Source organism: Lycorma delicatula, chromosome 6 (genome assembly GCF_047948215.1).
Source record: "Lycorma delicatula isolate Av1 chromosome 6, ASM4794821v1, whole genome shotgun sequence".
In the NCBI taxonomy this organism is placed as follows: Eukaryota; Metazoa; Arthropoda; class Insecta; order Hemiptera; family Fulgoridae; genus Lycorma; species Lycorma delicatula.
The window spans coordinates 3,489,258-3,505,646 of record NC_134460.1 but is presented as its reverse complement, the minus strand read 5'-3'; the positions used below and the strand labels follow the sequence as shown (position 1 = coordinate 3,505,646).

General features: G+C 30.2%; 1 protein-coding gene across 1 annotated transcript in view; it reads right to left on the bottom strand.

Annotated features, from left to right (window-relative positions):
- The window catches only part of LOC142326644 (signal-induced proliferation-associated 1-like protein 2), a 370,917-nt gene that overhangs the window by 58,089 nt on the left and 296,439 nt on the right, over positions 1 to 16,389 (bottom strand). The window contains exons 4-8 of the mRNA XM_075369241.1: positions 13,780 to 14,519; positions 11,291 to 11,544; positions 8,933 to 9,087; positions 7,231 to 7,355; positions 1,046 to 1,284 (exon numbers count right to left, since the gene is read on the bottom strand). Coding sequence (XP_075225356.1) covers positions 1,046 to 1,284; positions 7,231 to 7,355; positions 8,933 to 9,087; positions 11,291 to 11,544; positions 13,780 to 14,519 — 1,513 coding nt within the window. The remainder of the gene's footprint in view (positions 1 to 1,045; positions 1,285 to 7,230; positions 7,356 to 8,932; positions 9,088 to 11,290; positions 11,545 to 13,779; positions 14,520 to 16,389) is intronic.

Here is a 16,389-nt window from a genome sequence, read left to right as displayed (position 1 = left end):
TAAAAGTGGGATTTGACTAATTAACAATGAATGCAAAAAAAGAAGCAAAAAAAAAAAAAATTTGTATCGGCAGTCATGTCATTTTGACTTTCAGTACTATATAAACTTCAAATCAAAAACAGCATACTTTATATTATGGCCAACTGCTATAGATTAAAAAGATGGTTTAAGAGTGGTGCTTAATAAATTGAACTAATAACAATCTGAATTTTTTTTTAATAAATCAGCTAACCTAGAAAGAATGCAAAATCTACTATGTACTATTATGAATATGATAGTTTTTCTTTAAAATAAGAATAAATGTGATCAAGCTGTATTATTATTATCAGTTTTATGTAATATTTTAAGGTCTAGTGTATTTAAACTAATAAAATTTTCAGCGAAAAATCTCCTTTGTATGATGAATAATTTGCTTGTTTTTTTTAGGGGGTAGAAAAGTAGAGAAATGTACTTCAAAGTTATATACAAAAACAGAATTAGCAAAGACAGTATTATATAGATCGGTATTATTACTTATAATAAAATCCCCTTAATTCACATAAAATCAACGAGATCTAAGATTGCAATGATCTTTCACAGACAGCCAAGAAAAAATTAAATATTCTATAATTAATTGCAAAATTAAGAAACTACACATTTGGGAAACAATACCATGTTATTTAGAAAACAGTTCAGTTTACATAGCAAAGCACAGGCTTATGCACAATAATGAATTAATTTTTTATTCGTTATGTAAATAAATTTTAGTAACACAATACTCAACATGATTATAACATTCTAATGTTCCACTTAGTACATTGATACATAAATCCAAGCAGTCTGTAAAACCAGTTAACCTAAAATAGTAAAATATATTTTTTTTTTTGTTTGGATGAGTGGATGGACTGTAGTTAAATAAAAACATCACATCTACCAGACGAACCAAGACAAAACATAAATACCAGAAAAGATGTTGATAATTTAAGATAAAGTCATTTAATAATAAATAAACAATTTACTCCCATTTTATATAAAGAATTTTTTAATATTATAAAATAAAACGTACTCTTATTATCTAAACCGGCTTTGTATTTGTCAAAGCCTTTTAATCTAACTTTTTGGCCAATAGTGTCGAGGAACTCAAGAAAAGCAGGACCAGGATCTTGGTTATTGTACATTTCCTCTTCCGTACTTTGATTGGCTCGACAATACATAATGCCAACCTTATAATGACTGCTGAGACACTGTTCATCCAACTTTATTAACTGTTCTTCCGTATGGTGACCAGTCACACCAAGACGTAAACTGAAAATGTAAAAAAAAGAAGAAAAAGTTATCACAAATAAATTTCGTAACATACAACAATATTATTTTTATTATTATTTTACTGAAATTAATCTTTTTAAGATTCATATTATTCCTCTATAGTGTTAAATTTAATTTCAAATTCTATTAATATAAACCACCTAGTACAGAAAATTAAGATAAGAAAAATATATAACCTTAATTTTAATACAATAGCCCTTTCGTGGGATTCCGCATCGTCAGTCATTCACCAATTAATTTAAATATGTTTAATTAATTCAACAATTAATTAAATAATTCAACATTGACCGCTGAATCATCATGATTCAATAGCAAGATCCTGCATCCTCAGTCATTCAATAATTAATTTAATATATTAAATCGATTAATTAATTAATTAAATAATTCAATCATGACTGAGGATCCGGGATCCCACCAAAGTACTTAATGATAAATTTAAGGTAAGGTATGTCTTACCTCAACAGTTTGCACTAAGAGATTTTCATTAATAGAATTTGAAATATAATATTTTTATATTATATACAGAATACACATCTAAATTTCATAAAATATGAACTAAATTACAGAAAATAATAATAATAAAGATAATAATATTATAGGTTATTTCTTCTATAGTATTTAAAATACAATGATTACTGCTGTAAAATTAATTAACTCTTTACTATCACACACTGACATAAAATCAAAAACAAATTTTCCATTCATTGTTTACCATGATGAAACAATAAATCTTTAGAGACTTTTTTTTTATAAAATAAACTATTATTCAGCTCCTTCATCAGTACTGATGGTATTATCGTTAGATTGGCAACAGTCTCACTTGTATCACCACTAACATAGGAGTCAAGATCACATTTTAAAAAAGATCTTCTGGAAACTCATTTCATATACTTAAATACTAGTTTTCAATCTCTTTTATCAAAATTTAAAAGCTTGCAGGTCTAGCTAGTATTGTAAAGACACACGTAGCAGCCAAATACGTGGAAAAAAATACGTAGAAAAATTTTTTTTAATATTTACAAAAGATTACTTGATGAATTCAAAATGTATAAAAGTCACTACATTTTCGCAACAGACCTTACAGGTCAATTTTGATGATTTGACTTGCATAATTTAACTTCCATTACTACAGAATATTCTTGTTATTTTTTCTCCTTCACACTGTTCCTGTTCCAAAAAACCTTTTTACATACACACCCAGAATTACGTAACAAATTTTTCAATTTCTTTCTTTTCAAGTTTGTTAAAATTAGTCTGCAACTGATTTTAAAGGCCATGTATGATATTTTCAGATAACACATTCAGTGTTGTTATACATATATATATATATATATATATATATATATATATATGTGTGTGTATAATTTTTAAGATCAGACTTTGTAACTTTTCTTCAAAATAACAAACAACGTTGAAAAAAGTCGGATTGAGTCTCCACTAGGCGGACCTGGATACATCCAGAACAAATAGGAGAAATTTGACTGATGAATTGAATCTAAACAAACTTCACAGCTTCATTTATAATCAAATCACCCCTCACTAGCTCACATCTAGAGTTGTAACTTGGGACCTAGTCCCGCTACAGGTGACCCCTTGACAGTCAACCACGAAAGGTCTTTTAAAAAATATTCCATTAGCAGAACCAAGCAACACCAGAATTCAGAAAAGGGGGCAGCATTCAGATACAATGGGCTGCCACTTAAAAGATAACATGTGTTCGGAAGCATGGAATGCCCCAGCACTATACACACAAAAAAGAAAAATTCAAAGTTCAAAATCAAACCGAAGCAAATCACCTACATTTCAACACAGAATGTAAACTTGCTTCTGCAGACTGGTAAACTAAAAATAACTGGCCTAATGGACCAACAAAAAATTCTCATTATGGGTCTGCAGGAAATAAGAAACACTGACCGGGACACCATGGAATCTCAGGGATATAGAATCTACAAAAGTATACCTGAGAAGAGCGATGAAAAATGTTCCACAGTTTGGAACAGGTTTTTAGTCAGCCTCAAAATAATAAACTCCCATTTAAGAATTCAGGTGTCAATCCCCAAGAATCACCCTAAAAGCATCTAATAAGCATCTACACTATAATAAACTCCCATGCAACCACAAATAATAAACATAACTCTCCAAAAGACCGTAAATAACCAGAAAAGTTCTGGTATCTACTTGACCTGATAATAAATAACATCCCCCAAAAAAAATGTTAAACAATTAATCAGAGACTTCAATGCTCAACTACGCAGAGAAAGAGATGCCACGACATCATTGGGAAATGGCCCATCTAAAAGAAAACAAACAAAAATGGACAGAGACTCATCAATCTCTGCAGAAACTACAACCTAATCTTGAAATCCACATATTTCAAGAGGAAACCTCATAAACTTAAAATCTGTAAACAACCCCGAACTACATTAAAGGAGAATGGTATCTAGACCATATCTTCATGGACAAACACCACCACAAGGAGATCTATAAAAAGTAAAAGTTATCTGAGGAGTAGACACAGACTGAGATCACTATGCACTCAAAATTAAAATTAAATTTACTCCCAAAGAAAGTAACAAAACCAAGCCCGTAAAACTAAAAGAAAAATGAACCCCGCTAATCAAAAATGGGAATTACCAAAAAGCAATGAAAAAAATAAGTCACAGATAACTCAAAAATCTAGTCAACAACATTGCAGAAGAATTAGCCCCAATAAAATCACGTAAAAAAACACCAATGGTGTAACAGCAAATGTGGCAAAACAGTGGAAAAAGACATCAAGCATGGTTATTTCACCAATCGCTAAAATCAGAAACATCCTTCCAAAATATAGTAAAACAGAGAAAAGAAACCACCTGAATCCTAAGGAGAATAAAAAGACAACAACATAAAGACACTCTGAAGTCTATAGAAGAATTCAATAACACACAAGTAAAAAGACTATTACAAAACAGTCTTCAAATATCAGCACCAAAAATACAAACCCCCAACGCTACTAATAAAGAATGAAAACAGTAAATTGGCCCATAATAATAAAGATAACATGAAAATCCTAGCTAAGCATTTCAACAAACTCCTAAATTGCGAAGAACCAGCAGAATTCTTTAACTTTAACACCAATACCACAACAATAACACCTCCAGAAAACATCAACCTTCCCACGTTAAACGAAATCTACCAAGCACTGGGGGAGATGAAGAATTACAAAGCAGCAGGAGAAGATGAGTTTTTGTAGAAATCTGGAAACATGCAGTAAGATCAGCAAAATTTCCCTTCATCAACAGCTTATCAACATCTGCATCAAAGAAGAACTACCACAACACTGCACAACAGCCCTCATCCATCTGCTACACAAAAAAGGGGATAAAACAGAGCTTAACAATTACAGGTGAATCACACTCCTAGACCCAACATACAAAGTTCTTTCAAGAATCATCCTCAACAGAATCAGTCCACAACTTGAGAAAGAACGAGGAGAATACCAGGGAGGCTTCAGACCCTGAACCTCAGATCATGAATCTCAAGCTAATAATGGATTAACAAGAAAAGAAAGCTAATAATAACAGGAAAAGAAACAAGAGACATGGTAATAACATCTGTAAGTTTCAAGAAAGGTAATGACTGTATCCACACAGAAACCCTACTACAAATTCTAAGACACCTTGGAATACATATGAAATTAATAAACATGACAAAACTGACCCTCACAAACACTAAGTCAAAGGTAAATTTCAGAGACGAGCTTTTGGAACCTTTTGAGATCAAAAGAGAATTAGGCCAAGGTGATGGGGGTTTTACTGCTATTATTCAACTGTGTTCCAGAAATGGTAATGAGGGAATAGCTAAAAAAAATCTCTGCAAAAGTAAAGACAGGCCGAAAAATCAAAACAAACAACCGTCTTGGTTTCACCAATAACTTGGTACTGCTACCAAATGACAATGATGAAGCTATATCACAGATATTAGAATTTAAAACATTGTAAATAAAATTGGCCCTGAAATTTCATTCAAAAAGACAGAAATTATGCCCCAAAAAACAACACGCCTAGAAGTAAATATAAATGGTAATAAAATCAAAATAGTAACCAAATCTAAATACCTCACAGAAATAGTAACAAACAACCTAAACGAAAAAAACCTCGATCCAAATAAGAAGAAACAAACTAGCTAAACCCAAAAATTAAAATTAATACAATAAAAAATGCCTATCAATAAATGCAAAAATAAGACACTACAACACAGTTATAAAACCAGAAGCCACTTATGTAGCAGAAACACTCTTCCAACCAAATGAACAATCAAAGACAGGCAGACTCCAGATTAAAATTGAGAAGAATTGGAAGAACCTGTATCAATAAAAAGTACCAGAAAGGCAGGCAGTGGTGGATTCTGGAGGACAAAGTCGTGCACAAAGAGTTAAAACCCATCACTGATACCATGTGTACGAGGAAACTAGGATTCTTTGGACATATCATGAGGATGCAAGATTAAAAATTCTGAAACTCGACTCGATAAACACCAATACAAGATGCAGTTGGGTCAGAGAAATAAGAGAGGATCTGAATGAAATTGGTCTCATACCAACAGACACCACAGATAAGATAAAATTAAACAAGAAAATCAAGAAAAAAATCACTCACTTCACACTCACAAGAAAAAACTTCACAACATAAACATTTTCAACACTAGAAAGAACATAAAGATCGAAACATATGAAAAAGTACTGGGAGGACCACAAGGCCCAAACAGTCCCATCAAAGAGACTTGGATAATGGTCAGATTAAAGTAATACTACGCAGTTGTAAAAGATTATAATAATAATAATATATACATATACACAAGGTGCGACAGTAAATTAGCTGATTTTTCTTTGCAAAATGTGGCAACCCTGCAGCTTGCGTAGGCACACCATCTTTGACCTTGGTCTATAAGCTACTTCTAGTCCAAGCGGCACATTGATGCAACTGCTCAGTCGTGAGTTGTGCTGTAATAAGTGAACGCAAGCTGCAGTTCACTTATTCTTGCAAAGAAAAATCAGTCTCATTACTTTATTGTCGCACCTCATATGTATATATGTTAAAATATCTCTCTCTCTCTCTCTCTCTCTATATATATATATATATATATATATAGAGAGAGAGAGAGAGAAAGGTCATAATTCTCAAAACCTACAATTACTTTGAAAAAACTTTCATTACATAAGCATGTATTTTACCTACACAAAAAAAAAAAAACAGCTTTAATTACTATAACAGCAAACAAATATAAATATAAAATAAGTAATAATAAATTTTTTTCCAAAAAAAAAGTTATATAATTAAAATAAATAACATTCATCAAAGTTTAGAAAGGTCAGTTAAAGCACAGGATAGGGTTTCCATTATTATGGATTGTGGCACTTCTAACTGGCTTCATGCAACTGATTATGTCCAGTTGCTGCAAACTATTTCCTCCACTGGACTATTAGCAATGTCAACACTAATTCAAAAACCCTAGCTAGAACTACGCATCTATGTCTTTATGCTTTCTAAACTTTGATAAGCAATAAAAATGTTTTTTGATGTTAAAGCATAAATCACTGTTTATTATTACCTGATTAATAATGATTACATGCAGGTGAGTTTGAAGATACATATATTCAAAATGGACAATGCAGTATTTTCATAAACAGGACATAAGATTTTAGCCTGTTAAGTTTTATATTTGTAGATTACATTTAAAAAGGTTTCTGGCATTTTCTTTAAGAGATTTTTGCCAAGTTCAAAAAAAAAATAGTTTTTTTAGCACTGATCTGATGGGCATTACTAACCTAAAAACTCAATTGCACATAATCAGGTACCAGATTAATTTAAAAATGAATATTTTTAGTTGTTAAAACTAACTAGTTAACTAGTATTAACTCTACAAATTAATAATGGGAAAACTAACCATGAAAGCTGGATTTCCGGTGCAACGTATTCTAATACTTCTTTGGTGTTTATTGTTTTACTACTACTTGAAGGTTTAAGATTTGGAATGGCATCTTCTAATACAGACCCTCTGAGTGTCATTAACTGTAACAAGTTTTAATCCATAAATAAATTACACAATATTTTCATTATTACTTATTTTTTTATACATCCTAATAACATTTTTCTACTTCTTGGCATTTCATTATAAAATATTAATTTACCTACTAAAGAAACATTTTCTTCCTTGTTATAATTGTTACTCATAAAATTATATACATGTAACAAACTTCAGTTTAAGTACAGGAAAAAATCAGAAAAAATCTGAACTAAAAGTCTTACGTCATATAATTTATTTGAATGCATAATTATTTTAATTAATTTATTAACTTTATTACTTTTTGTTATAAAAAAAAGTTAATTTTGTAGAAAACCCAAATAAAACAAAAATTTAGTGGTGGCTTTTACTTACAAAAAAATCGACATTAAAAAATCATTTATTACAATTTTCAAAATTTCTTTACACAGCCTAGATCTAACCAGAACTAAAATATTTGTGGGTAATTTTTATGAACAAAATATTTGTATAAAAATAACAACCAACATTTTGTTATATCTTACAATCTACAAAATAAGCACAAAACACATTAGGTAAAGTCAGAATGGCTTCTAGACCGTTAGAGAAATAATTTTTTATCAGAGAAGAATAATTATATTCACTTTTTACGCCTAAATTTTCTTCATTAGTGTAGTATGAGAAAATGTTTAGGCAGTGTTCATAACTGATGAATTTAGAAAATCCAAATTTTCTAAAAATTTTTCTACATTTTTCTGTTAAATGTTTTAAGAGGAGAGCACCCAGAAAAAATTCACTGATTATTTGTTAGGGTGACATTATGACTTAATAAAATTTCTCCAAGTGGTAATATCAGTTCTCAGAAGATAAGAATGTATCAATGATGAAGAAAGAGACACTTTCTTTGATCTTTGTCAGGGGTTTTGCAAAGGTGGCAATTAACAAAATTAAGTGCAGGTCGGTTCCCTAAACTTTGAACAGCCAATTACAATAAAGCAGGTTGAAACAATTATAATTTCTCACACATCATGCAAAGGGTAGAAATAAGTTCCTGATTCTATTTATAATGGAGATAAAACGTGTATAATTTACACCTGAAAAGAAATTAGCAGATGTAGTGGTATCAAAACATGTCGGATGATCTCAAAACTTCACCGAACAATTAAAAAAAAAGAAGAGAATGTTGATGTAATGAAACTTCTGTCTGTGATAATGTTTAAATTTTACTGTATGTGTTACCATCATTCTATTCATAATATTTTAATTTGTTACTTTGGATTACCCATCAAAAACCTCTTTTTTAATTGTGTCTTCCTCTTAAAGCTCACCAACGTTGTGCAAAATTTACTAATGACAAGATGAGTGAAAAGGTGACCTCCTTGTTCCAAGGACTTTGACAGCATTATAAAACTGATTCTCAGAATTAGCACCTAATTAAGACAACGATGGGCAACATGTTGGAAAAAGCACATAAATGCAGGTCACCTAAAGAGAAAAAAATACTGAAAAATTTTAATGTTGAAATTGTAATTTACACTTAGGGTAAATTTTTTAAACTGTCACCTGAATTTTGTACCATAAATTAATACAAAAATGTTATCCTTACCTCGCTGGTACGTATAAGAACTCTATATCTAAACATAGGCGTCGGGCTAGAATTAGAATTATTATCTCCAGTACTAGGTCTTTCCATTCGTTCTCTTTTTAAACTAACTGCTACCGGACCAAGATTCTCATCCATGCCGAACCAGTTTTGATGTTCTAGATAAACAAATTGGGAAAAAAACTAAAAAAGTTATAGAATATTATATTACAAAATATCATATCCTATCAACAGTATGACAGACTAGTCAGCACATATTAGGAAAAAATCTTAAAATTGCACTATAACTAAAAACAGGAATTGTTATTTTAATTCGTTCGGTTTAATTTGAAATGGCCATTGATTTTTAAATTATTTCCAAATTTAATAACGGTAAAGGGTATCTTACCTGTTTTAAAGGCAGCAAAAAATTACATTAACCTAGTTAAGGTGTTACATAATCATAACTGAAAAAGAAATTTTGTTGATTTAATCAACTGAGGAATTAATAATATCAAAAAATCAATTTCAAATAGTCACACTTATTACTTAATTAATCAATTTATACAAGTACAATGGAAAAAACAACAATCACAAAATTTCAAAAAAGGTTGGTAGTCAGTCACATGATATAATGTAATAAATTACACAATAAAAATAAATAACTAATTAAAATAAATAATTTTAAAAACATGTCTAATATAGAATTCAAAGTAATGGAAAAGTACTACATATTTAAACAATTTAAATGCTATAAAATTTATCAAAATTCTCAATTATGGTTAATAGAGTACAATAAAGTTACCGTTTTTTTGCCTTGTCAATAGTCTGTCTTATTTCATAATTGACACCACCTGGTACCAAATGTAATAAACTGTTGAGTTTTAATCATAAGTAAAAAAAAAGCCTTAGCTTAAATGCAATAATTAAATTACATATATATAAAACACTGCATTTTCTGCTTATTTCAAAGATGGAATTACACTTAAAAGGTAATTACTAGCCGTCATTACATAACTGGATGCAAAATTTACATGAATATATATTTAACCAAAATCAAAAAAATAATTCCCATTCAACCGCTTCTAATGTCACTTGAATCGTTCAAAATATTTCCTAATATGGAAGAACAATGTCTGTATACATTATGCAGTGACTGCAGTCAGAATGTTAACGCTATTACAATATCCAGAGTAATGATTATTACTTTGGAAGAAAAGTAAAATTATACAAATTATTCTCTTTTAACACTTCTGTTTTTATCAGTAGACTCTATAAGATTTGTTATTTTCAACATATATAAACTAAACGAAACAAAATTCATGAAAATAAATTATCCTCTCCAAGCTCAAGAGGTAAAGCAAGACATTCAGATGTATTTATAGCCCATTAAATATCAAAAATCTATGTGCAGAAGTCGGATAAAAAAACCGAGTCAGATTAGGTTAGATAAATCAAGGACAAAGTTTAAGAAATAAAGATTAATCCATTCAAATATACTGAAAAAATAATTTATAGATTTTGCGATAAAAACTATATGTAAATGACTGGCTGAGACAACCCATTTTTCAATTATTTTTTTAAAATAATTGAACGATAATTCAACGGATAATTCAATAATTGTAACGGATAATTCAATAATTGCCAGCTGTTGAATGCAATTTATAATTTATATTTTAGTATTGTTCTAGAATAATTATGAAGAAAAATCCTGTTATAAAATAAAAGATTACAATAAAAGTATAAATAAGAGCTACGAAAAAAGTTATTAAAATTAACTGGAAAACAATTATACCTACAAACCATTAAACAAACATTTCTAACAAATTAAAATGAGATGACAATTTCTATTAATAAGAATCATTATTTGCAGATCAAAAAAAGAGTACACATAAGGAAATAAGTAAATAAATAAAAATAAATAACTCAAAAAACAACAATAAAATACGTTAATTAAATGTAAATAAACAATACATATGAAAGACAGTAAAATGAGTATTACTTTAATATTATTAAATATAAATGGCTATCTACTTTTAAATTTTAAATAAAATTTTGAACAATGAGTGAATTTATCCATACAATATGTATTGCATATCATGTTTGCAAGAGGATACCGACTATTAACATAAAATGCAGTTATGTTACTCCTTTTAATTTAATTTTTTTCCTATAATTATTCATTCAGAGATGATTATTATGATTAGCAGATACTTCTTTAAATTACAATGACTATGGCGACATAAAGCGTACACAACATAATAATTTATAAATTTAATATCAAATACTAACATTCAATTTACACACATAAAAAATTAGAATTTCGGTTAAATACTCTGAACGCAAAATTTTTAAGTAATTATTAATTAATAAAAGGATTACCTTGATTATAAAAATAGTTCCTATAATACTGTGCTCCCATATCAACATTTTCAATAGTCTTTTGATTACGTTGATATGGACATGTTCCATGATTCCAGTGAGTCTCACTGGCTGGAAACTCTAGAACTGATACACCATAACTTAACGGTGGTCTATGAATCGGAGTTGGACGGCGTTTGGGAGATGAATGTAACCTAGTTAAACTGACAACACGTTCTTCTTCACCACCGACTTCATTACGAAAGAACGGACAACTGAAAAGAAAGAAATGAATCAAATTTGAATTTCAATCGATTACTTATTAAAAAAGAACAATATTAAAATTCCAAACTTTAAGAAATAGAAAATATTCAACAAGCCTCAAGCAATCAAAGAATGCTGTTCAATATTTAAATGTTAAAAATAATAGCCAAAGAATAGAATCACTTCCAGTTAACATTCGTACACAATTATTGCTCTGTCTGGCCTGCTAATTTTAATAACATTATTTTAATATGACATTTTAAAAATCACGCACACACGCACGCACACATGCACAAACACACACACTCTGTCCCACCAATATCAAACCGACTATTCCTGGATGCCTTAAGATGTGGCCAATAAGTCTGTCTCTTCTTTTAGCTATATTTTTTGAACGCTTCTTTCTTCATCAATTTGCCGCAACACTTCTTCATTTGATAATTTATCCACCATGTTTTTTAATATTCTGCTAAAGCAACACATCTCAAAATCTTTTAATCTATTTTTCTCCAGTACTTCGATCATCCAAGTTTCACTTCTGTATATAAAAAAATTCCATATACAGAAATATTATATTTTTGACTGAAAGCTCGTTTCGTCTGTGCTATTCGGCATTTTAAATTGTTCCTGCTTCATCCATCTTTAGTAATTCTACTTCCCAAATAACAAAATTCTTCTACCTCCATAGTCTTTTCTTGTAATATTTTTTAATTCAGAGATCCATCTATTTCATTTCTACTACCATTAACTACTTTTGTTTTGTTCTTGTTTATTTTCATGCGGTAATTCTAATGTAGGACTTCATCCATGCCATTCATTGATTCTTCTAAATCTTTTTTACTCTCGGCTGGAATTATTAAATCATCAGCAAATCGTAGCATCTTTATATTTCACCTTACACTTTTACTCTAGATGTAAACTGTACTTTAACAACATTAAATAGAGAATAATATTTAAAGAATAATTATTACACAATTTGGATTTATTAACATTTATTTTCACGATTATAATTTCCTAGAAAAATGTTTTAAAAAAAGAAATTATTCCTAAAAAATTTGTAATTTTGTACTTGTGTAGAATTAAGTTATCTTCACATGGTACTTCTTAACCAGGCTAAGGATAAAACTAGAAATGAGGTTAAGATAAACAAACAAAAAAACCGCTATCAAATTTAATCTCAAACGATTTCATTTGACACTCACAGAAGGAACTACAAAGATACCCAATTAAACAGTGACTAGACACTGTTTTTTAACTATAAAATTTTCACTCGTATCAAATACAAATGAAATAAAGATTTTTATATAGAAATAGAATATATCATCACAGGTACATGGATATCTCTTCATATTAATCTACTCTCCCATAATGATAAAATAATTAATTACATTCTTCATACACACCAGCGACACAGTTTAAAATCCAGACACCAGTCACAGTTTAATATGCCCAATTTTAGGGAAATAATATGTAGATAAAAGGAACAACTGATGAAAAATGTTGGCTACTTGCCAGGAATCAGGCTAAAGACTGTCTGATTTGGAAACCAATGATCTTATGCATTATATTACATCAACTGAAATGTCAGAGGTTCTTGCTTCCTCACTAATTAGCAACAACTGAGCTGAAGTACCGTGCCTACACAGCATTAGATTACAAATCACAGTATTTACTAACATACCATTTGCTATTTAATTGTTTAATATTTATCATATGATCAAAATAAATATTATCAAAAGCACTTCTGAATAAATAATTTTTTTACACAGTATAAAGTTTGCTTCCCACCTGTGATATATGGGACTTAAATACATAATCTGTATTTAATCAAATTTTTATTTACTTTCTTAATTATTTTTTTTATTTGTATGTGTTAACAAGGATGCAGAAAATTAAGGTTTTTTTCTTCTTTTAACAGTATGATAATTCAATAAATAATTGTCAAGTAATAATGGTTCTGTAAAATTATTTTCATTCTAATAGTACGGTTCACATAAATTTTTTTTAAAGCCAAGTAAGCATATTATTGTGAAAATGTGCCTAAACGTGAGATTTACTAGTCCAAAACATTTCATAATATCAACGTTCCTAGATCTCAGCAAGTTTGAATAACCAAGAATTACTCTAGTCGCATAACATTCAAAATAATTAACTGATGTCAATCAGAATATTTTGATATGTAATGATCACATTAAAGTTAATAAGTTACATTTAAAATTTTATTACAGTTTTATAAAATAATTTACCTTTCAATTAAATCATTGCTTCGACCATCTCCCGCATCCTCGTCACCACTATCACCACCATCAGGAGTTACAGATCTTGTACCTAACATCGAAGCTGCTGATGCTCCAGTAGTGGTATTCCTTCTTCTAGATAATAATAAACCCCTAAGTTTGGCCGCATAACATAAATTCGCCGTCAACGACTGACAATCATAATGAGCAAACGCTCTCCTTCTCTGTCTATCATCCATTTCACCTGAAATATTATTATTTGTTGATGTATTAACGATACTATCGTCAACCGTATTCGGTCTCGGAGGTTTACTATTACCATTAGCTACGTTATTACTTCCCCAAAACCGATGAAATTTTAACCGTAACTTTGGACTTGTGCTGATCGGTGATGTAACACGTTCGGTCATTGACGCTTCATCGGCTAAGGTATTAGCAGCATTTTCAGAAGAAGGCGGAGGTTCAACTTTTCCTCGAAGATATTCGGCCGGACCAGGACTTCTTTGATCTGTACCGAGCCCAAGTACAGCCGGTCGATAATCTTGAAGCATAGCAAAAAAGCTTTCACCGGCGCTCGACGAAACACCATGACGATCTGATGAAGATGAAATAACATCAATGGAACCGTGGCTACCATATTCACGTCGTAAAAGTGGACTTGTCCCGCGGCCTGAATGGCCTGACTCCGAATGACCGTGATTATGGTCATGCATCAACTCCAAGCTCGAGTTGCTTCGGTACAGCGCATCCTGTAATAATAATTAAAACTAATTACCATTTATAAATACAGTAACAGCAACAAGTGTAGGAAAAATAAACAAAAGAATAAATCAAATGTTCCATTACAATAAGCATCAACTTTGTATATACACATGAAAATGAGCGAGCGTGTAATCACATATTATTAAAAAAAAAAAGGAAGAACTCTTTAAACAGGAAGTCATGCTCCTTTTAGCAAAATGCAAAAATGTTAAATTCATTTCCACTCAAAATAACAGATTATTCATAGTTCATCTCTAAAAATAATAAAACAGATTAAATTTTCCAGTGAAATAAATAACATGTAATATCAAACTATAAATCATACATCAGTTTAAGAAATCCTTATGATTTTAATACATCTTATTTCATTAACAGTTTTTCCTAAATTCTTCCATTGTTGTTAGAAGTCTTAAATGAATATAGATAGTAAAGGTTTAAAAATAGAACAAGTAGGAATCGGAATGTAAAGGAATATCTAAATACAACATTTTAAATAAGAAATCAAACATTGCTTGTGATTAATATTGTACAAGTAGATATTAACTAAGGAGATACAAACTTACTAATACTTTTTATACTGTTCCGTGTTAATGAGTTACTTCCTTTATAATATGTATAATATATTGGAATTAAGATATTTATTAACAAACACCTTCTAAGAACTGGATCAGATTGAACATATACAATAACTGCACTTCACGTATTTGTAGTAATCTTATAGCAAGTTTAACAAATCTACATTTTACTTTTCAGAAACAGTAATAATGTAAATGGAACTTCTAAATAGCATAAATATACAAGGTCTGCAAGTAATGAGACTAGTTTTTTTTTTTTTTTGGCAGCCAAAGTGGCAACATTGTAAAGTTACTAGTAGACATATGGTTATATGAACAGCTGATTTATATTAGGTATTAATATTTTTAGTTTACTGTTGCCATGTGAGACATAAACAAACTTTGTAAAACGAGTTTTTGTTGTGTGTTACAAAAATGAGCGATACTAATTATCAGCAACATTGTGCAATCAAGTTTTGTGTTAAACTCTGTGAGAATGACACTAAATTTTTTCAAAATTGAAAAGGACATATGGAGATGACGCTCTGTCACGAGCGCATTTTTTAGGAGGTTTAAAGCATTTTCAGATGGCCGGAAATCAGTTGCGGACGATCCACACTCTGGAAGACCATTAATGTCAAAAAGTAACGACAATATTGAGTGAATAAGACACTTGATATGGTACAACCGGCAATTAGCTGTCAGAATGATTGTAGAACAATTGTATTTGAATCGAACCACAGTCCATCAAATTTTGACAAACAAATTGGATATGAAAATAGTTTGTGCAAAATTGGTCCCAAAAAAACCTCACTGTTCAACAGAAAAACAACAGCGTGGAGATGTGCCGCGACCTTCTAGGGTGAATTGAAACTGATCATGATTTTCTAAAAAATGTTATTACTGATGGTGAATCTAGTATATTTGAGTACAACCCAGAAACCAAACACTAGGGCAAGGAGTGCCACATTTCAAACTTTCAAACTCACCAAGTCCCAATAAAGAAAAAATGAGTAAATCAAAAATCAAAACCATGCTAATTTGTTTTTTTGATGGTAATGTCATTGTCCATAATGAGTTTTTGTCTACAGGACAGACTGTAAATCAGTATGCTTACCGAGAAATTCTTGAAAGACTATGGAAAAGAGTTACCCGTGTGAGACCAGCCATCTTTCCTCAATCACCTTATTCACCTGACTTGAGTATCTGTGACTTTTTCCTGTTCCTGACTGTAAAAGAACACCTCAAAGGACATCAGTTTGGAACAGTAGAAAACAAAAAAAAATGTAACCATCTGAAAGAT